This window comes from Mirounga angustirostris, unplaced genomic scaffold (genome assembly GCF_029215605.1).
Source record: "Mirounga angustirostris isolate CCGP_5_RB_7025 unplaced genomic scaffold, mMirAng1.0.hap1 SCAF_2, whole genome shotgun sequence".
NCBI classification, from domain to species: Eukaryota; Metazoa; Chordata; class Mammalia; order Carnivora; family Phocidae; genus Mirounga; species Mirounga angustirostris.
The window spans coordinates 127,560,406-127,576,056 of NW_026991710.1; the positions used below are offsets into that span (position 1 = coordinate 127,560,406).

Genomic DNA, 15,651 nt, shown 5'->3' on the forward strand with positions numbered 1-15,651 from the left:
TAGAAAAACTTTTTGAGAAAACTCAACATTCATTTATGATAAAGAATCACAACAAAGTAGGTATAGAGGGAACATACTTTAACATAATAGAGGCCATATATGACAAGCCCACAGCTAACATACTCAATGGTAAAAGCTAAAAGCTTTTCCTCTAACATCAGGAACAAGACAAGGATGCCCACTCTTGCCACTATCTTATTCAACATAGTACTGTAAGTCTTAGCTTAGTCCTAGCAATCAGACAAGAAAAAGAAATAAAAGCATCCAAATTGGTAGGGAGAAGTAAAACTGTCACTATTTGTAGATGATAGGATACTATATAGAGAAGACCCTAAAGACTCCACCAAAAAACTATTAGACTAAACAAATTCAGTTGCAGGATACAAAATTAATATACAGAAACTGGTTGTGTTTTTATAATGAGATACCAGAAAGAGAATATCAAACATACCTAGGAATAAATGTAACCAAGGAGGTGAAAGGCCAGTACTCTGAAAACTATAAGACACTGATGAATGAAACTAAAGATGACACAAATAAATGAAATGATACTCCATGGTCATCGAATGGAAGAATTCATATTTTTAAAATGTCCATACTATCTAAAGCAATCTGTAGATTCAAAACAATCCCCATCAAAATACCAATGTTATTTTTCACAGAACTAGAACAAATAATCCTAAATTTGTATGGAACCACAAAAGACCCTGAATAGCCAAAGCAACTTGAGAAAGAATAATAAAGCTAGAGGTGTCATGTTCCTTGATTTCAAACTATTCTACAAAGCTACAATAATCAAAACAGTATGATACTGGCACAAAAACAGACACATAGGTCAATGGAAAAAAATACAGAGCTCACAAATAAACCCACACTAATACAGTCAATTAATCTATGACAGAGGAGGCAATAAATATAATGCAGAGAAGACAGTCTCTTCAATAAGTGGTGTTGGGAAAACTGGACAGCTACATGCAAAAGAATGAAACTGGACCATTTTCTTACACCATACACAAAAATTAACTCAAAATTGATTGAAGACCTAGATGTAAGACCTGAAACCATAAAACTCTGAAAAGAAAATAAACAGTAAAATCTTGAACACTGGTCTTAGCATCTTATTTTGGATTTGTCTCTTCAGGCAAGGGACATGAAAGCAAAAATAAACAAATGGGACTACATCAAACTAAAAAGCTTTTGTACAGTGAAGGACACCATCAACAAAATGAAAAGACAACCTGCTGAATGGGAGAAGATATTTGCAAGTGATATATCTGATAGGGGTTAATATCCAAAATATATAAAGAATTTCTACAACTCAACACCAAAAAACAAAACAAAACAAAAAAACCCCCCAAAACCTAAGTAATCTAATTTAAAAAATGGGCAGAGGACCCAAGTAGATATTTTTCCAAAGAAGATACACAGATGGCACAGGAAAAGATGCTCAACATCATTAATCTTAAGGGAAATGCAAATCAAAACCACAATGAGACATCACCTTCTGTCAGAATGGCTAAAATAAAAAACAGAAGGAAACAAATGTTGGTGAGGATGCAGAGAAAATGGAACCCTTTTGCACTGCTGTGTAGGAATGTAAACTGGTGCAGCCACTGTGGGAAACAGTATGCAGGCTCCTTAAAAAACTAAAAATAGAACTATCATATGATCCAGTAATCCCACTTCTGGCTATTTATCTAAAGAAAATGAAAACACCTATTTGAAAAGATATATACACCCTTATGTTCATTGCAACACCGTTTGCAATAGCCAAGATATGGAAGCAACCCAAGTGTCTATCGGCAGATGACTGGATAAAGATGTGGTATATATACACAAAGGAATATCACTCAGCCATAAAAAAGTATAAAATCTTGCTACTTTTGACAACATAGATGGACGCAGAGGGTGTTATACTAAGTGAAATAAGTCAGAAATAAAAATACCATATGGGTTCATTTATATGTGGAATTTAAAAACAAACAGAAACTGACTCATGGATACAAAGAAGAATATGGTGGTTGGGGGGGAATATATGAAAGGGATTAAGAGGTATAAACTTACAGTTATAAAACAAATCACAGGGATTCAAAGTACAGCATAGTGAGTACAGTCAATAATACTTTAATATCTTCGGTAACAGATGGTAATTAGAGTGTAATTAGAGTTATGGTGATCACTTTATAATGTATATAAATGTTGAAACACTAAGTTGTACACCTGAAATTAATACTATGTGTCAACTATACTTCACTTAAAAAAACAAGTTAATACATATTCACTGTAGGAAATAAGGAAACATGGAAATGATAAAAAGAAATTACCTATATTTCCCATTCCCTCAAGATAACAAATGTATTTTGGTGTTTTTCCTTCCCATATTTTTGTTTTGTAACATAGTTGCAATCATAACATATGGACAGTTTGTGACCTGCTTTTGTTTCACTTACTATAGAACTACTTTTGTGTATTAATAAAAAAATTTAATATCCATCAAGCGTATTTATCATAATGTAATTAAATGATCCCTCTGGTAGGTATTTAGACTTTGACCAGTGTTTATTTTGTTCCTCTGCACGGTCTCCAAAAAAGGGCATAAGAAATGTCCAACATTCAAGAAGAGAATGTGGAAATCTCAAGAGGGATCCAGATTGCTGGCTCAAAATGGAAATCACCTGCGAGGACTTGCTTATAAAGAGTCTATGCAGCAACTCTTTACAGGAAAATGAGGCGGGACGCTCAGCGGACTCGGATGGTCCCTGCGGCCCAGGACTGGAAGCAGGCACTCCTGGCAAACACAGGAGGTCGCTCCTGGGCCTGCCTCACTTCTCCTGGCCCAAGACAGCCACCTTGGCAGAAAGCACAGGGCGGACCTGAGCAGGCGGACTGGGGGGGTCAGCCGTTGCCTGGGACCTAATATAGCGGGACCCGACCGGCTCAAATGCTTGTTGGATTTGCCTGAGCCAGAAAGCACCAGAATAGAAGTGGTGTGAGGCAGCCCGGGGATCACTGCCAAACCACACCATTCAGGAGGAAAAGCAGGACAATGCTAGGATGGATACTTCTAACTGCAGAGAGCTGGCTGCTCCCTGAGAAAGTAGGGCGGGGGTACAAAGGAGTGACGCTCGAGAAACATTTCAGCAGCCTCCGGGAACACATGGGAGCCCTGGGTCTGGGGGTGCTCTCTATGCCCAGTTAGAACACATCAGCTAATTATTAACTTCCCCAATTAGTCAACTGGCCACCGCAGCCCAGCCCCAACCCCCCGGGCCGACGCAGTAGACTCCAGTTGTCTCATCCTGTGCTCATTTCTGTTTCAGACCCGAACTGTGCACTCCTGGCTGACGCCCAGCAGGGTAGGAGCCGCTGAAGGGGTGGCCAGCCTCCAGGCCAGCCTCTGCAGGCCTCCTGGGCCCTCTGGCTGCAAACACAATGGCCTCTGTGGTCACCAGCCTCGTGCTGCAGCGTAAATCCTCAGCTTCTGTCTGTGTTTAATTGCCACCCTGGGAAGTGCTATCCAAGTACAATTGTTTCTGGCTAGGCGTGCAGCTCCTGGGTTCTGCTGCTGCCCACCCTAGACAAACATCTGCAACAAGGGATTCCTAGGGTAGTGCGGGCCATCTGTGTTAAATGCCTATGGGGAGCATGGGGTCACGCAAGCTGGGAACCCCCAATCACACACTGACCAGGGAGGCGGCTCAGACACATGGGGCAGAAGCTCAGCCTTCAGGTCCCTGGGGACCGAATTCACACACCCTTTCAACTACTACCCGACTTTCTCTAGCTAGTGCTATTGTTAAAGTATCTGGAAGGAAGGATGGAAAGAAAGCAGGCAGGCCCCTCGCCTGTCCAGGGGTTTCCAGGGTCAGACTGTGGAGGAAAGGCCTGTTCAAGGGAGAAGGCAGGGAGGGGGCTGTGTCAGTTACCGAAAGGGGGGCGGTCACCTCTGCTCAAAGGCAAGTACTGGGAAAGGTCATTCTTCTAGAAAGGCACAAACAACCACCCAAGCCCCTAAGAGAAGTGGGGCACAGTAAAATGCACATAGAACTGAAGCACTAAAAGGGAGAGAAGACGACATCAAATCATTTGTAACATTTTACTGCAGGACATAGAACATTTTCTACATTAAAAGGGTTTGGTGATTTCTCTTTAAAGCAGACCCCAAAGACCAGAGGAAATGGGTTAAGTGGCACACCTACATGTTAAAATTCAATTTCCACCTCTACAGAATCCCAAGCCGGCTTGGTTCCAGTAGGAATGCTAACTGGACCATCCCCAGAAGAGAGTGGATCATCCACATCTATTTTAGGAGGGCACAAAGGGGACACAAACACACTCTGCATGGTTTCCCCTGGGGCTGCGCTGGCCAGCAGTCTGGACAGCACCCGGGGCCTCTGAGTCACAAGAGGCTCAGGATCCTGGGATGCTGTCTGCAGGGGAACTGTGACTCTGACGGCCCTCTCCTTGGGGAGGGGAGGAGAGGGGGCTGCTACCCACCACTTCGACAGGTAGCACTGGATCCTGTGACAGGAATCCAGATGATTTTGTCTATGGTTACCAGGAGGCTGCTCATAATGATAAATCCTTTTCTCTTTCCATTTCTGAAAAATAGGGGTGCTTCATGGTAGCAACCTCTCAACTCCCCTGGACCCTGGGCTGCCTTTAAAGGGATGAGGTTTGTAAATCTCAGAAGCACTGCTGAACACCTGTGAGGAAGGTACAGTGAAAGGTGTAAGGGAAAACATCAATAAGGAGTGGAAGCAGAGAATTTTTCTGCTCTGCCTGAGTACCCTCTGACTCACAGGGTTTCTCAAACCCAAGGCCTACCTGGATTCTTTTGTTAAATTCAGTAAAAATTAATTGTAACATTTTTCTCTTAAAGAGCATATACTATAAAAGACACAAGAAGATGCTCAATGTAGTTAGTCCTTAGGGAAATACAAATCAAGGCCACAGTGAGATATCACTTTACACCTACTAGGATGACTATAATCAAAAAGACAGACAAGTGCTGGGGAGGATATGGAGAGACGAACCCTCATATGTTGTTGGCGGGAATGTTAGTGGTGCAGCCAGTTTGGAAAATAGGCAGCTTCTCAGAAATGTTCAATGTACAATTACCATATGACCCAGAAATTCCATTCTCATAGGTCCATACCCAAAAAACCTGAAAACATACACTTAAACCAAAACATCTGAACACAAATGTTCAAAGCAGCATGTTTTTTAAGAGCCAAAAACTAGAAACAACTCAAATGTCCATTTATTGATGAACGGAGAGGCAAAATGTGGCATATACTTACAATGGAATATTCTTTAGCCTTAAAAAGAAATGAAGTACAGGCACATGCTACCACATAGATGGATTTTGAAGTATCATGGTAAGTACAAGAAGCCAGACAAAAAAGGCTACATAAGCCCATTTACATTAAATGTTCAGAACAGGCAAATCCATAGAGACAGAGAGTAGATTAGTGGTAACCTAGGGCAAGGGAGTTGAGTATGTTAGCTGTGGGCTTGTCATATATGGCCTCTATTATGTTATGCTTCCTCTATACCTACTTTGTTGTGATTCTTTATCATAAATGAATGTTGAGTTTTCTCAAAAAGTTTTTCTGCACCTTTTGAGATTATCTTTGTTAATGTAGTGTATTATGCTGATTGATTTGTGGGGGTTGAACCATCCTTCTTGCATCCCTGGAATAAATCCCATTCGATCATGGTGTATGATCCTTTTAATGGGAGTGACTGCTAATGGTTTGTTTTCTGATGTGATGAGAATGTTCTGGAATTAGTGTTGATGGCTGCACAGCTTTGTGAATATACTAAAAACCAATGAACTGTGCACTTCATAAAGAAATAAACTAAAAAAAAGAGTACTATAACTTCTTACTTTCTAAAGTCTTTATTTCTCTAACCTCATGTCTGCCCATCCCATCAATCTATCCTTATAATGGTACATGTGCATGGAAAGATACCTGGAATGGTGTTCACCCAGCATTAATGGTAGTTATTTCAAGGTGGTAGAATTTGAAGATCTTTTTATTTTTCTGCATTAAATTCTTAATAATGAACAAATGTCTTTTTTTTTAAACCAGAAAATCAGTAAGTGATTTTCTTAAAAACAGAAAAAGTAGAAAAATAAAAAAAGGAAAACGCCCAAGGCAACAATATATACAGGCGATTCCCTCATGCCAGCATACATTTAACACCTTTCTAATCAGACTTTTATTTTAGTTTGATTACCTCATTGCAGCCAGGATTCACCCAGCTTCCTTTAAACATGCTAGAAGTTGACAGAATCCAAAGGTGTCCCTATTTATATCTGAATCAGCTGTCAGCATCTTCTAGCATTTTCCATTTCTTCCCATTGAACAAATCATATTGACTGTACTGGGTTTCCTTCCTTCCTTCCTCCCTCCCTTCCCCTTTCTCCTTTCTTCCTTTCCTCCTTCTCTGCCTCCCCAGGTCTGGTGGGACAGGGTGAATGAGAAGGGGAAAATTTTTTCCCCTTTCATTTCAAATGCTACAATTCATCTGCTCTTATGTATACATATAGTTTTTTTTTCTACCCTCATGTCATCTAATCTTTCTGCTACTCCTGAGCACTGTCATAAACATTTGTATTCTTCTGACATCCAAGCAACCAAAATCCTTTCCTACATGTGCCAAGGTTCCTGCAGTTGACAGCCTCACTGGATGGCGGGGAGACAGAACCTTTATTAGTTCTGTTTCCAGTTTCATTGCACAGAGCTGGGTGTGAGCTCCACAGTGCCTTATAATTAGCCCAAAGCAGCTGCTATTCCAAAGCCTCACTCAGTACCTGCCACTGCTGCCGATGTGTCTAAATAGTAAATGCAAAAGGCACCATTAAAGTCACATTAAGTTTCTGTCTGAAGCACTGATGGCTTCGATATCCAAAGTTGAGATCAGGCTGCCGCCTTGGTGTTCTTTGTCTTTCTGGGAACTTACTTGTGAGAGTTTTCTGGATTCCAGGAATCTTTCGGCCACCTATGACTGTCAGGTGGAGGATGATGAAGCTGAGGCCACCTCTGACGCGGCTGCTGGTTTTCGCAGCTTGCGTTCACCGGGCGCATGTATAAAATTTTATCTGCTAAGTGACAGGCAGTCTGACCTCATCCTCCTTGCCGGAAGACTAAATTTCAGGGGGCGATGAGGCAACGAAGACCACCAGCAAGCCCCTAGGACTGGCTGGGCAGCCGCGGAGGACTGACAGGGACCAGTGGGTCAGGGAGCAGTGCCGAAGCCGCCCCCGACCTTGGCCTTGCGGGGCACAGGGGCAGTGCGCACGCTCTGAAGCCCCCACAAGCTGCAGTCCCACCTTTCACATAAACAAATGTTTGGAAAACATTCCAGGCAAAACCAAACAGGAACTATTCCCCCTGGTTAGGCAAAGATGAGAAGTGTATTACCTACATCGCACATACTGGCTTTTTTTTTTCTTTTGCTAAACGAAATGTTTCTCCCTCTTCAGTATAAAAACAGCATTTACAAGCACTGAATACTTCAATTATGAATTTCACTTAGTGATGGCATTTGGCATAAAACATTTACTGGGATAGCACAGCAGTCCGAAGCTTTAGGAAGCGCTGACATACCTGTTTAGCTGCTGATGAAGAGATGGCTTTTCTGTCCAGCAGGTTGAGCAGCTCAGCCAGCGCAGAAGGTGTGACAGGACTAGCAGCCCCCGAAAGGAGAGAAAATAAATTTACATTTCACACTGTCAGCATATCCATTTATGGTTATTCAGAAACAAAGCCCTTGATTTTGTGGTTTAAATAATTAAACCCACACCCAGGAATGGAAATAACACGCCAATTGGGCTCTATTTTATTTATTTATTTTGTATTTTAGGATATAACAAATTTCGGTGACTAGTGTTTTTCTTTATTTTACTACTCAACAATCATGGCTGTCTGGCAAAAGTTGTAGCAACAGACAACTGCTCAGTTTAATTAGTCAAAAAAAGGAGTGGCTGCAACATTCATGAACCATGACAAGAGAAAAAAACCAAAACAAAACAACCCAGTAATTAAATATTTTCAATATCAGCCTAAAAATTACTTCAAACAAAAGAGCTAACAAAGCTACTTTTCTGAGTGTTTTTATGCAAATATAAGTTCTTTGTACTTGTAAGAGCTTTTCTTTAAGGGAACTCTCCATGACTGCCATCCGTGTCCTTAACTGTCCTTATGGGCATCAGCAGACACTGTTCTCTCCAGACTCACAAGAGAAGGGTCCAGAATCCATCATATCCATACTTTTAGGATGTGACTTACTTGCCAAGATCCCATGATAAAAGAAAGGCCAAGGAGCAACCAAACCCATAAAGTGTCATTAATTCACATTTGGGGGTAGGAGTGGTGTGTGTGTGTGTATGGGGGGGGTAGTGCCTAGATTAGTGAAAAGACAACACTGAATTACACACCATTTCTTTAAAAATATGTGAATTTGCTACTTTTAAACACATAGAGCAACTAGGCTAATAAAACGCCTGAGGTCATTAAGGGACTAATTTTAAATAGATAGGAAGGACTTATAAATAGCACATCAGTGTGAAGGAGAGCTTCTGAAATGTTTAACGCCAAGGGAAAACACCTTCTGTTTATGTCTTAGTTCTAATCAATCACAATTAATTTCTTTGTAAGCTCTTAGATAATGAAAAGGAAAACTGCCATGGAGGCCCCATCCAGTTTCCATGAATTCCAAACCCAGTGAGTGCAAGTTCACCAGCTCTGACTTACTGGACTCTGGTTCAAGTCCAGTGAAGCCTCATTAGGGTTGTTCATTCGAAGCAGCTGCCCACACAGGGGCAGACCATCATCCTTAAAGTCTTTGTTTATCCCAAAGTAGGGATAAAAGGTAATTCCAAGTGAAAACTAGGTTTGGAGACTAACTGGTGTTATTAAGTTGGTATCTGGAACATCTGTGAACCACGCTGATTAAATCTCAACAGAAGAGGGGCTGAGAGCTGGAAATAAACCGATAAATCCCTTTTCCAACCTTCCACCTTACTGACAATAAAGAATCAGGTTGTTTGAAAAACGAGTGTCCCTTGGGTGTTCTGCAATCCTAGAAAATACGGTGGCTAATGAGAGTGTAGACAGTAGGTAGAACCCATAATAAGTACTGATGTTAAACTGGATTTCTAGAGCATGCAGAAAAGAAAAGGTCCCTTCTCCCACATGAGTTGATATCAGGGACATGGAGACAGAGAACAGAAATAGAACACAACATAACTAAAAATACTTTGCCTTTCATCTAATGACCTTAATTCATTAGTTAGGTCATAAATGTACACTATAAAATATTTCCACTGACCTAACAGCATTGGAGATTTCTCACCTTTCTGTACCCACAAATGCTTGACACATAGTCAATAATATTTGTGTCACAGAACTCTTCCCACCAACAGGGAGAGCTATCTGGTATACCGCACACATTAATTCCAGATATGCCCGGGCTAACCTTGAGTGAGACAGTGACAAAGATCAGTACCTGTCAGACTGATGGTAGAAGACCCCACTCATCAGTTTAATAAATAAACCATCAGATCTGCAACATAATGGCAGCAGAAGCACAAGCTACTGATTTGCTGCTGTCAGATAATGCTGGTTCCTGGACAGTGAATGTGTCTCCACTAAAGAAGACTCTGACACTGGAAGGCTTAAGCTTTGTGTGCCAGCCTCCAATCCCCTGAGGCCTGCGTATGTACAGAGGGATCTCTCCCATCTGCCAACTTCCTCCAGTCCCCTAGAGCTCTTTCAGGATCACGACTCCATCCCCAGCTTGGATTCTGGGAGTAAACACTCTGCTATCTCTACAACCATACCCCTCCAGCCCCCTCCCCTCATCGGAGAAATGTGCAGTCCATCTCAATCCCCACACTCTTTTCAGGCCCAGAGGCCACTTTCTCTGCTTCTGTTCCGATGGGACACAGGAAGCTCCTAGAGAAAGACAGAGGGACCTGGACACCCAGGTGGCTCTTGCTGGTCAATAATCCTTGTGTTCATCTCGACGGTTTCCCTGCACCCCTACCGGGTGCCCCAACCCAAGCACCTGTTCCAGACAGTCTCCTTCCCACTTCTCTTCTTGGCACATGCCCTCCTCACCTCTCACTTCGTAAGGTCATCAGCTGATGCAAGACTCAGAATTTTCTGTCGTGCCCTCTTCCTCCTGGTTCCAACAAACCAACCCCTTGACGCATGCTTTTAATCCCATTACTTTCCACTTTTACGGATCCCACTTGCATGTTTGTTTCCTCTCTGCTGGGGCTTTAGTCACGCACCTTCACAAATGCTCAGATCTTCCCGATCCTGAAAATGTCCGCAAGTGATTTTGAAGACACTTACTTCTGCCTGGGCTCTTGCCTTACCTTTACCAATAAACATCTGGCATTAGTGGCTACTATCTACCCTTGTGAGCACAGCCATGTGGATACTAATCCTAGCCCTCTACAGAAGCTCTTCTCTTAAAAAAAAATCACATACCCTTTGCTTGTTGCCAAGCACAACTGCTTTCCCCCCATTCTATTGCACCCCAATTCTGGGCTACATTTAAAGCCCCTTGCGAACATCCCTTCTCCTTGGACCTCCGCATTCTCTTCCTTTTCTTTGAATGTCCCGCTAATAAGGAGCGGCCAGGGCTCTTTTCCATATGGTTTTCTGCCTCCACCTCAGGCTGGCAGACAAGCGAAGCCCATCTGTTCCCAAGACTGCCTCTGCTTCTTCAGGATCCAGTTCTCTCTACCACTGGACTCAATGACCTCTCACGAAACATGTTCTAAGCTGGGGTCAGCAAACTTCATCCAGGAAATGCCGGAGGGCAAATGTTTAAGGCTCTGTGGGCCACACGTGGTCTTTGTCACATATTCTTTGTTTTGCCTTATGAGGTAATAACCATGTTCGCTCACAGGGCTGCCGGAATGATCTTTAATGGGCTCCGAACCCTGCAGCCCCACTCCTGGATGCTACCGCACACATCCCACTGCGGGACTTCTCTTCCCTCACCATCAGGCCCTCTTGGCTCTAAAGCCAAGTGGCGAGTGCCTCAGGAACCGCTGCCCACGGCTGACCTGGAAGTTTGGGGCACTCGACTAGACCGGACAACTGGATGGTGGCACTTGCCTGATGTCACTGTGAAGCGCCTGCTCAGGGTAGCTGTAATTTCCATGTTCTTAACTAAATCCAACCTGTTATTAATAGCAATTTAGAAGGAGTTAACAGAAAAACAACTTTCAAAGCAATATGCTCAAAATCATTAAAAAGCCGAGTTCAACAAGAGCTCTTCTGGTTGGACTCTTTAAACACCAGTCTTCTGACAGGTCTTTAAAGATGAATGCTAATTTGCAAAATCAGTTCTTGCCAACTTGACCTCTAGAGTGTTCCCCACCTGGCGTCGTCATACGACTACTGCTATAGCTCTATAGCGACTGCCGTTCTAAGCTCTGGAAACGTTCGCTCCGGCAGCTACGGCTGTTCCTTGATTACTGTTTGTTTCAAGGTGAGGCTGGGACAGCCGGTGCAGCTAACGATGGTTCTCTGAACTGTGTAGGAAGAGAGCTGCTACAGCTTGCTTTTGGATCCTTAGTCCTTGTTCTACATAAATTGTGTAACAGAACCGGAGCTTAGCTCCCCCATTTACCTGCTTTTGGAACAACTCCTTATTAGGTTTATGTAGAATTGGGTACCCTCTGGGTTCTTAAAACTGTAGTGCTTATGAATTGTTTAGGTAAATATCAGGGGCTCCAAGTTCACTCTACAAGCTAATTTATCAACCTCAGCACCTTCAGCAGCTACCAACATGGCTGGTACGCAAACCCCTAATTGCAGACCGACATATAAAGAAGCTGGTCTGAAAGTCAGGGGACTCGGCTACCAGTCTCAGCAGCTGAGCAGCCTAAGGTATGTCACCTTACTGGTCAGGGCCTCGATTTCCTTGTCTGCTAAAGGACAGAGCGGAACCAGAAGTTATCTAAGGTCTCTGGCAGGACTAAAATTCAGTGACTCTAGGCCAACACAGTCCATCATAGCCAAAGACGTGGAAACCATCAATTTAAGGATCAGATTTTTAACTCCTCCGAAAGCTCAAACCACATCTTGGAGCCTTCCTGGCTTCTGGCCAATAGGCGCTTCCCTCTTCTCTGCTCCCACCGTGCTGTGTATAGTTGTAAAACAGAAGCACTGCTTTCTGCCTTGGATTAAAATGCTGCCACACGAGTCTAGTCCTCCCCAGGAGACGGCGAGCTCCTCGAGGGCCGGGGTGGGGGCCTCCTCGTCTAACCTCGTGCTCTGCCCAGAGGGGCACTCTACCGCATTTGTTGGATTCACGGCTAACGCCCCCCACCCACCCCGTGACTCTCCACATCCTCATATCCCAGCCCTGCGCCAGTCAGTCAGCTGTGCTTTCCTGCCGTCTCCCACTCTCTGCTCCTACAAGCTATGCTCCTCCTCAGTCTAAGAACGTGCAATGCATTCCCATTCCCACCCTTGGCTCTCCACAGGTGTCACCCAGACCTCTGCCTCACCAACTCCCATCCATTCTTTAAGGCTTTGGTACAGTTGTTTCTCCTCCATAAACTCTTCTGGATGGCTCCAGCCTTCCCTGAATGGCCACCATATTTTCAGTGTAAAGAGTGGAGTTTCTGAGGAGAGGTCAAACCCCAAAGGGTAGGAACGAAAGACAGAGAGGCAACAGATGCCAAAGGAGTTTAGGGGGCTGAGGGTGGCCATCGTTTCGGTACTTAACACACCAACGGGGCAAAGAGAAGGAAACGAATGCTGAGGGCCCACTATGTGCCAGGCACTGTGCGTTTTCCTCTCCAAAACCCTTGGCAGTACCTAGGTACTGCCGTTTTCGTTTCACAGTGAAGCAATGGAGGGTGAGAGAGGGGAACTCATCCAAGGTCACTCCTGGTAAGGAGCCAAGTAAGGAAGTGAACTGGTCCCACGTGGCCACATTACGGCATACATATACACACTGCAAGCAGGAGGCTGAACAGGAAGTTGGCACTATACAGCGAGACCTTCTTTGAGCAAACAAATTTTTGGGATCACGTATCCATGTAGGCTCGTCCCCCTCCCCCACTCTCTACAGCCTCAGCCTCGGGAGACAATGGCACGCCTGCTGACAGGGGGCGCCACGTTCCCCTGGGGCCTTGCCGGGGTTGGGGGGGGGGGTTCCTCATGAATGCTCTCTCCCTCACTCCCCATACTGCAATCTGCTGCTTACTCTTCTCTTCTTAAATCTTGCCTTTCCTTTGGCTTTTGTGACATTCTGTCCTAGTTTTCCTCTTTTCTGCCATTTCTTCTCAGCTGCCTCCTTCTCTGCCTGCGCTTCTCACTTAGAGTCTAGAGCATCTCCAGCTCCTTCCTCAGCTGTCCCATCAGGCCATACCCTCCCTGATCCTCTTCTGTTTCAACAACTTCAAGTACTATCTATAAGCTGCTAAGTCCATGTTCCACCTATACTGGACTATGTCCTTGCATTCCCAGACACAGGATGCCCGGATGCACCTCAAGATTTTTACACGTGCTGTTCCCTATACTGGGACACTTTTACCTCTTGGATTTTGCCTAACCTTACTCATCCTTCCTTCAGGCCTTAGCTTAGCTGTTCCTTTCCCCTTCTCAAGAGCACCTAGCTCATTGCTTTGTCATCACCGGCTTCTAGACTGTCAGCTCCGAGAGCAGGGACTACATCTGTTGTGCTGATTGGTCTTCCCCATGTTTAGCACAGTGCTTTGCACAGAGCAGAGTCTAAATAAACATGTGCTGAATAATGAACAAATGAGAACTCTAGGATTCATACCTCCCAGATCTCTCTTGTCAGCGGTAGATCATATATCTGACTGCCTCCTGGTTATCCCCATGAGGGGGATGTCTGTCCTACAGGCAGCCCAACTCAGCAGGTCCAAAATGGAACATGGCATCGTGCCCCGCCCCTTCCCCCTGAACTCACTCCTCCTCCTCTACCTCTCACTAGACTGAAAAATGCTGCCCTCCCTTTCACTCCACTGTCCAAGTAAGAACTGGAAGTTGTACAAGGTGAGAGAATTGCTCTCCATCTACCTCGGCTCAGGCCCATGGCATTTCTCACTGGCACTCCAGCAACTGGCTCCTTGCTTCTGGTCTGTTCTTCCAACCTACTCCCCCAAAGTGAAACTGGAATGCGATGGAGATCTAGGGCTTTGAGAGCTGCTGACAAAAGTGTTTGCACGGTGGCCTCTGGTGGTCTCTGTGGCTTTTTCCTGAGCTGTCCTGCTTGCCCCTCAGCACCCCGGAGTTTCTGGGTTTCTTGAGTCCATACACCTGCTTGCCTCTGAGTGTCCATCGGCCACTCCCTTGCCTAGAATGCCCTCGCCCCTCCCATCACCTGGCAACTCCCACTAGGTCTTTGGGGTCTAGCTCCAGCATTCGCTTCTGAGGGAAACCTTGTTCACCTTCTGGCCTCGGGTCAGGCCCCCTCTGTGTTCTTTCAGGGCACCCCCTGCGTCTCTGGCCTAACAGAATCACACTGAGGTGACTACCTGCTCTCTTACAGGCCCATATCCCCCACCAGCTTGTATACTTCTTGTCTTACTCATCTTTAGGTCCGCAGCTCCAGCACAGTACAAAGATTTGAACAAATAAACGAAATTTCAGATGTGAGGGAGGACAGCTTTAGAATCTGGAATTCACAGGGGGTGTGTGTCTGTCAGGAGATCCTGAGGGGGAAGAGGGAGAACAAAACACTGGCCCTGCCCTACTTCAACTGCTTCTGGACACAGAGTTCATCAAAAAAGGAAAAAAGAATCTCCAAACCCCACTCACCTCTCATTGACAGTAAGGTTCTGTTGCTTTAAAAAACCCAGAAAAATGTTGAGGACCCAACTAGTTACTTTTTTTGGCTCTGCCCTAGTTTCTTTTATCACATTTTGGAAGAACTCCAGTAGGCCAACTTCATTCTGTGAAGAAAAAAAAAATGTATATATATATATACATATATATATGTATAAAGTCTCCCCCAAAATGAAAGATCAGCATTCTGAAGGCAGATCTGAAACTGTCACCCTCTGCCTCCTCTAAGACCTCTACCTGTACTTTCTTAAACACGGAACTGTCACCAGAAAATTGTGATCACTTTCAGTAAACAGCAAGTATTCGACTTCTACCACTGTCACTGTGCATTTTTTTAATACAGCATTTTCTCACAGGAACAAACATATGTCAGAGAGCCTGGCTTGGTGAACCAGAGGACAATGAAATCCACTCTCCCCCAAACTCACCTGCCCTCTCGCTGTCAGCCTTGCGTACCCTACAACCTTAACCCTTTTATCCTCGGGCCCACGATGTTTGGCCTGAGTTTCCTGTCCTTTTTCTTTCCAGGTCTATTCTCTGCTGGAAGTCCCAGCGATTGTGAGAATAAGGAGGCAGGAAAAGAAGCAAATCAAGAAGGAATAGACGGAATATTCTACCTCTGGAAAATCAAAAGTGGATCGTAACTATATGTATCTTCACATCATCCCAGGAAGTGACAGAAATGGTTTTCAAAATGAGGAAGAACCCAGGTACATGTGATCCACTTAGACCACAGGACTGATGGAGGCAGTAGGGGCTTCCAGGCCTTCTGAGCCAAGCCAGACACAGCTTA

At 44.4% G+C, this 15,651-nt stretch overlaps 1 protein-coding gene across 4 annotated transcripts in view; it reads right to left on the reverse strand.

Moving 5' to 3' along the window:
- GATB (glutamyl-tRNA amidotransferase subunit B) overlaps window positions 1-15,651 on the reverse strand; it is a 92,974-nt gene that overhangs the window by 10,900 nt on the left and 66,423 nt on the right. For all 4 annotated transcript variants that reach the window (XM_064585169.1, XM_064585170.1, XM_045880300.3 and 1 more), the window contains 2 exons: window positions 14,832-14,965; window positions 7,620-7,698 (listed from right to left, as the gene is read on the reverse strand). In XM_064585169.1, the coding sequence (XP_064441239.1) occupies window positions 7,620-7,698; window positions 14,832-14,965 (213 nt within the window). The remainder of the gene's footprint in view (window positions 1-7,619; window positions 7,699-14,831; window positions 14,966-15,651) is intronic.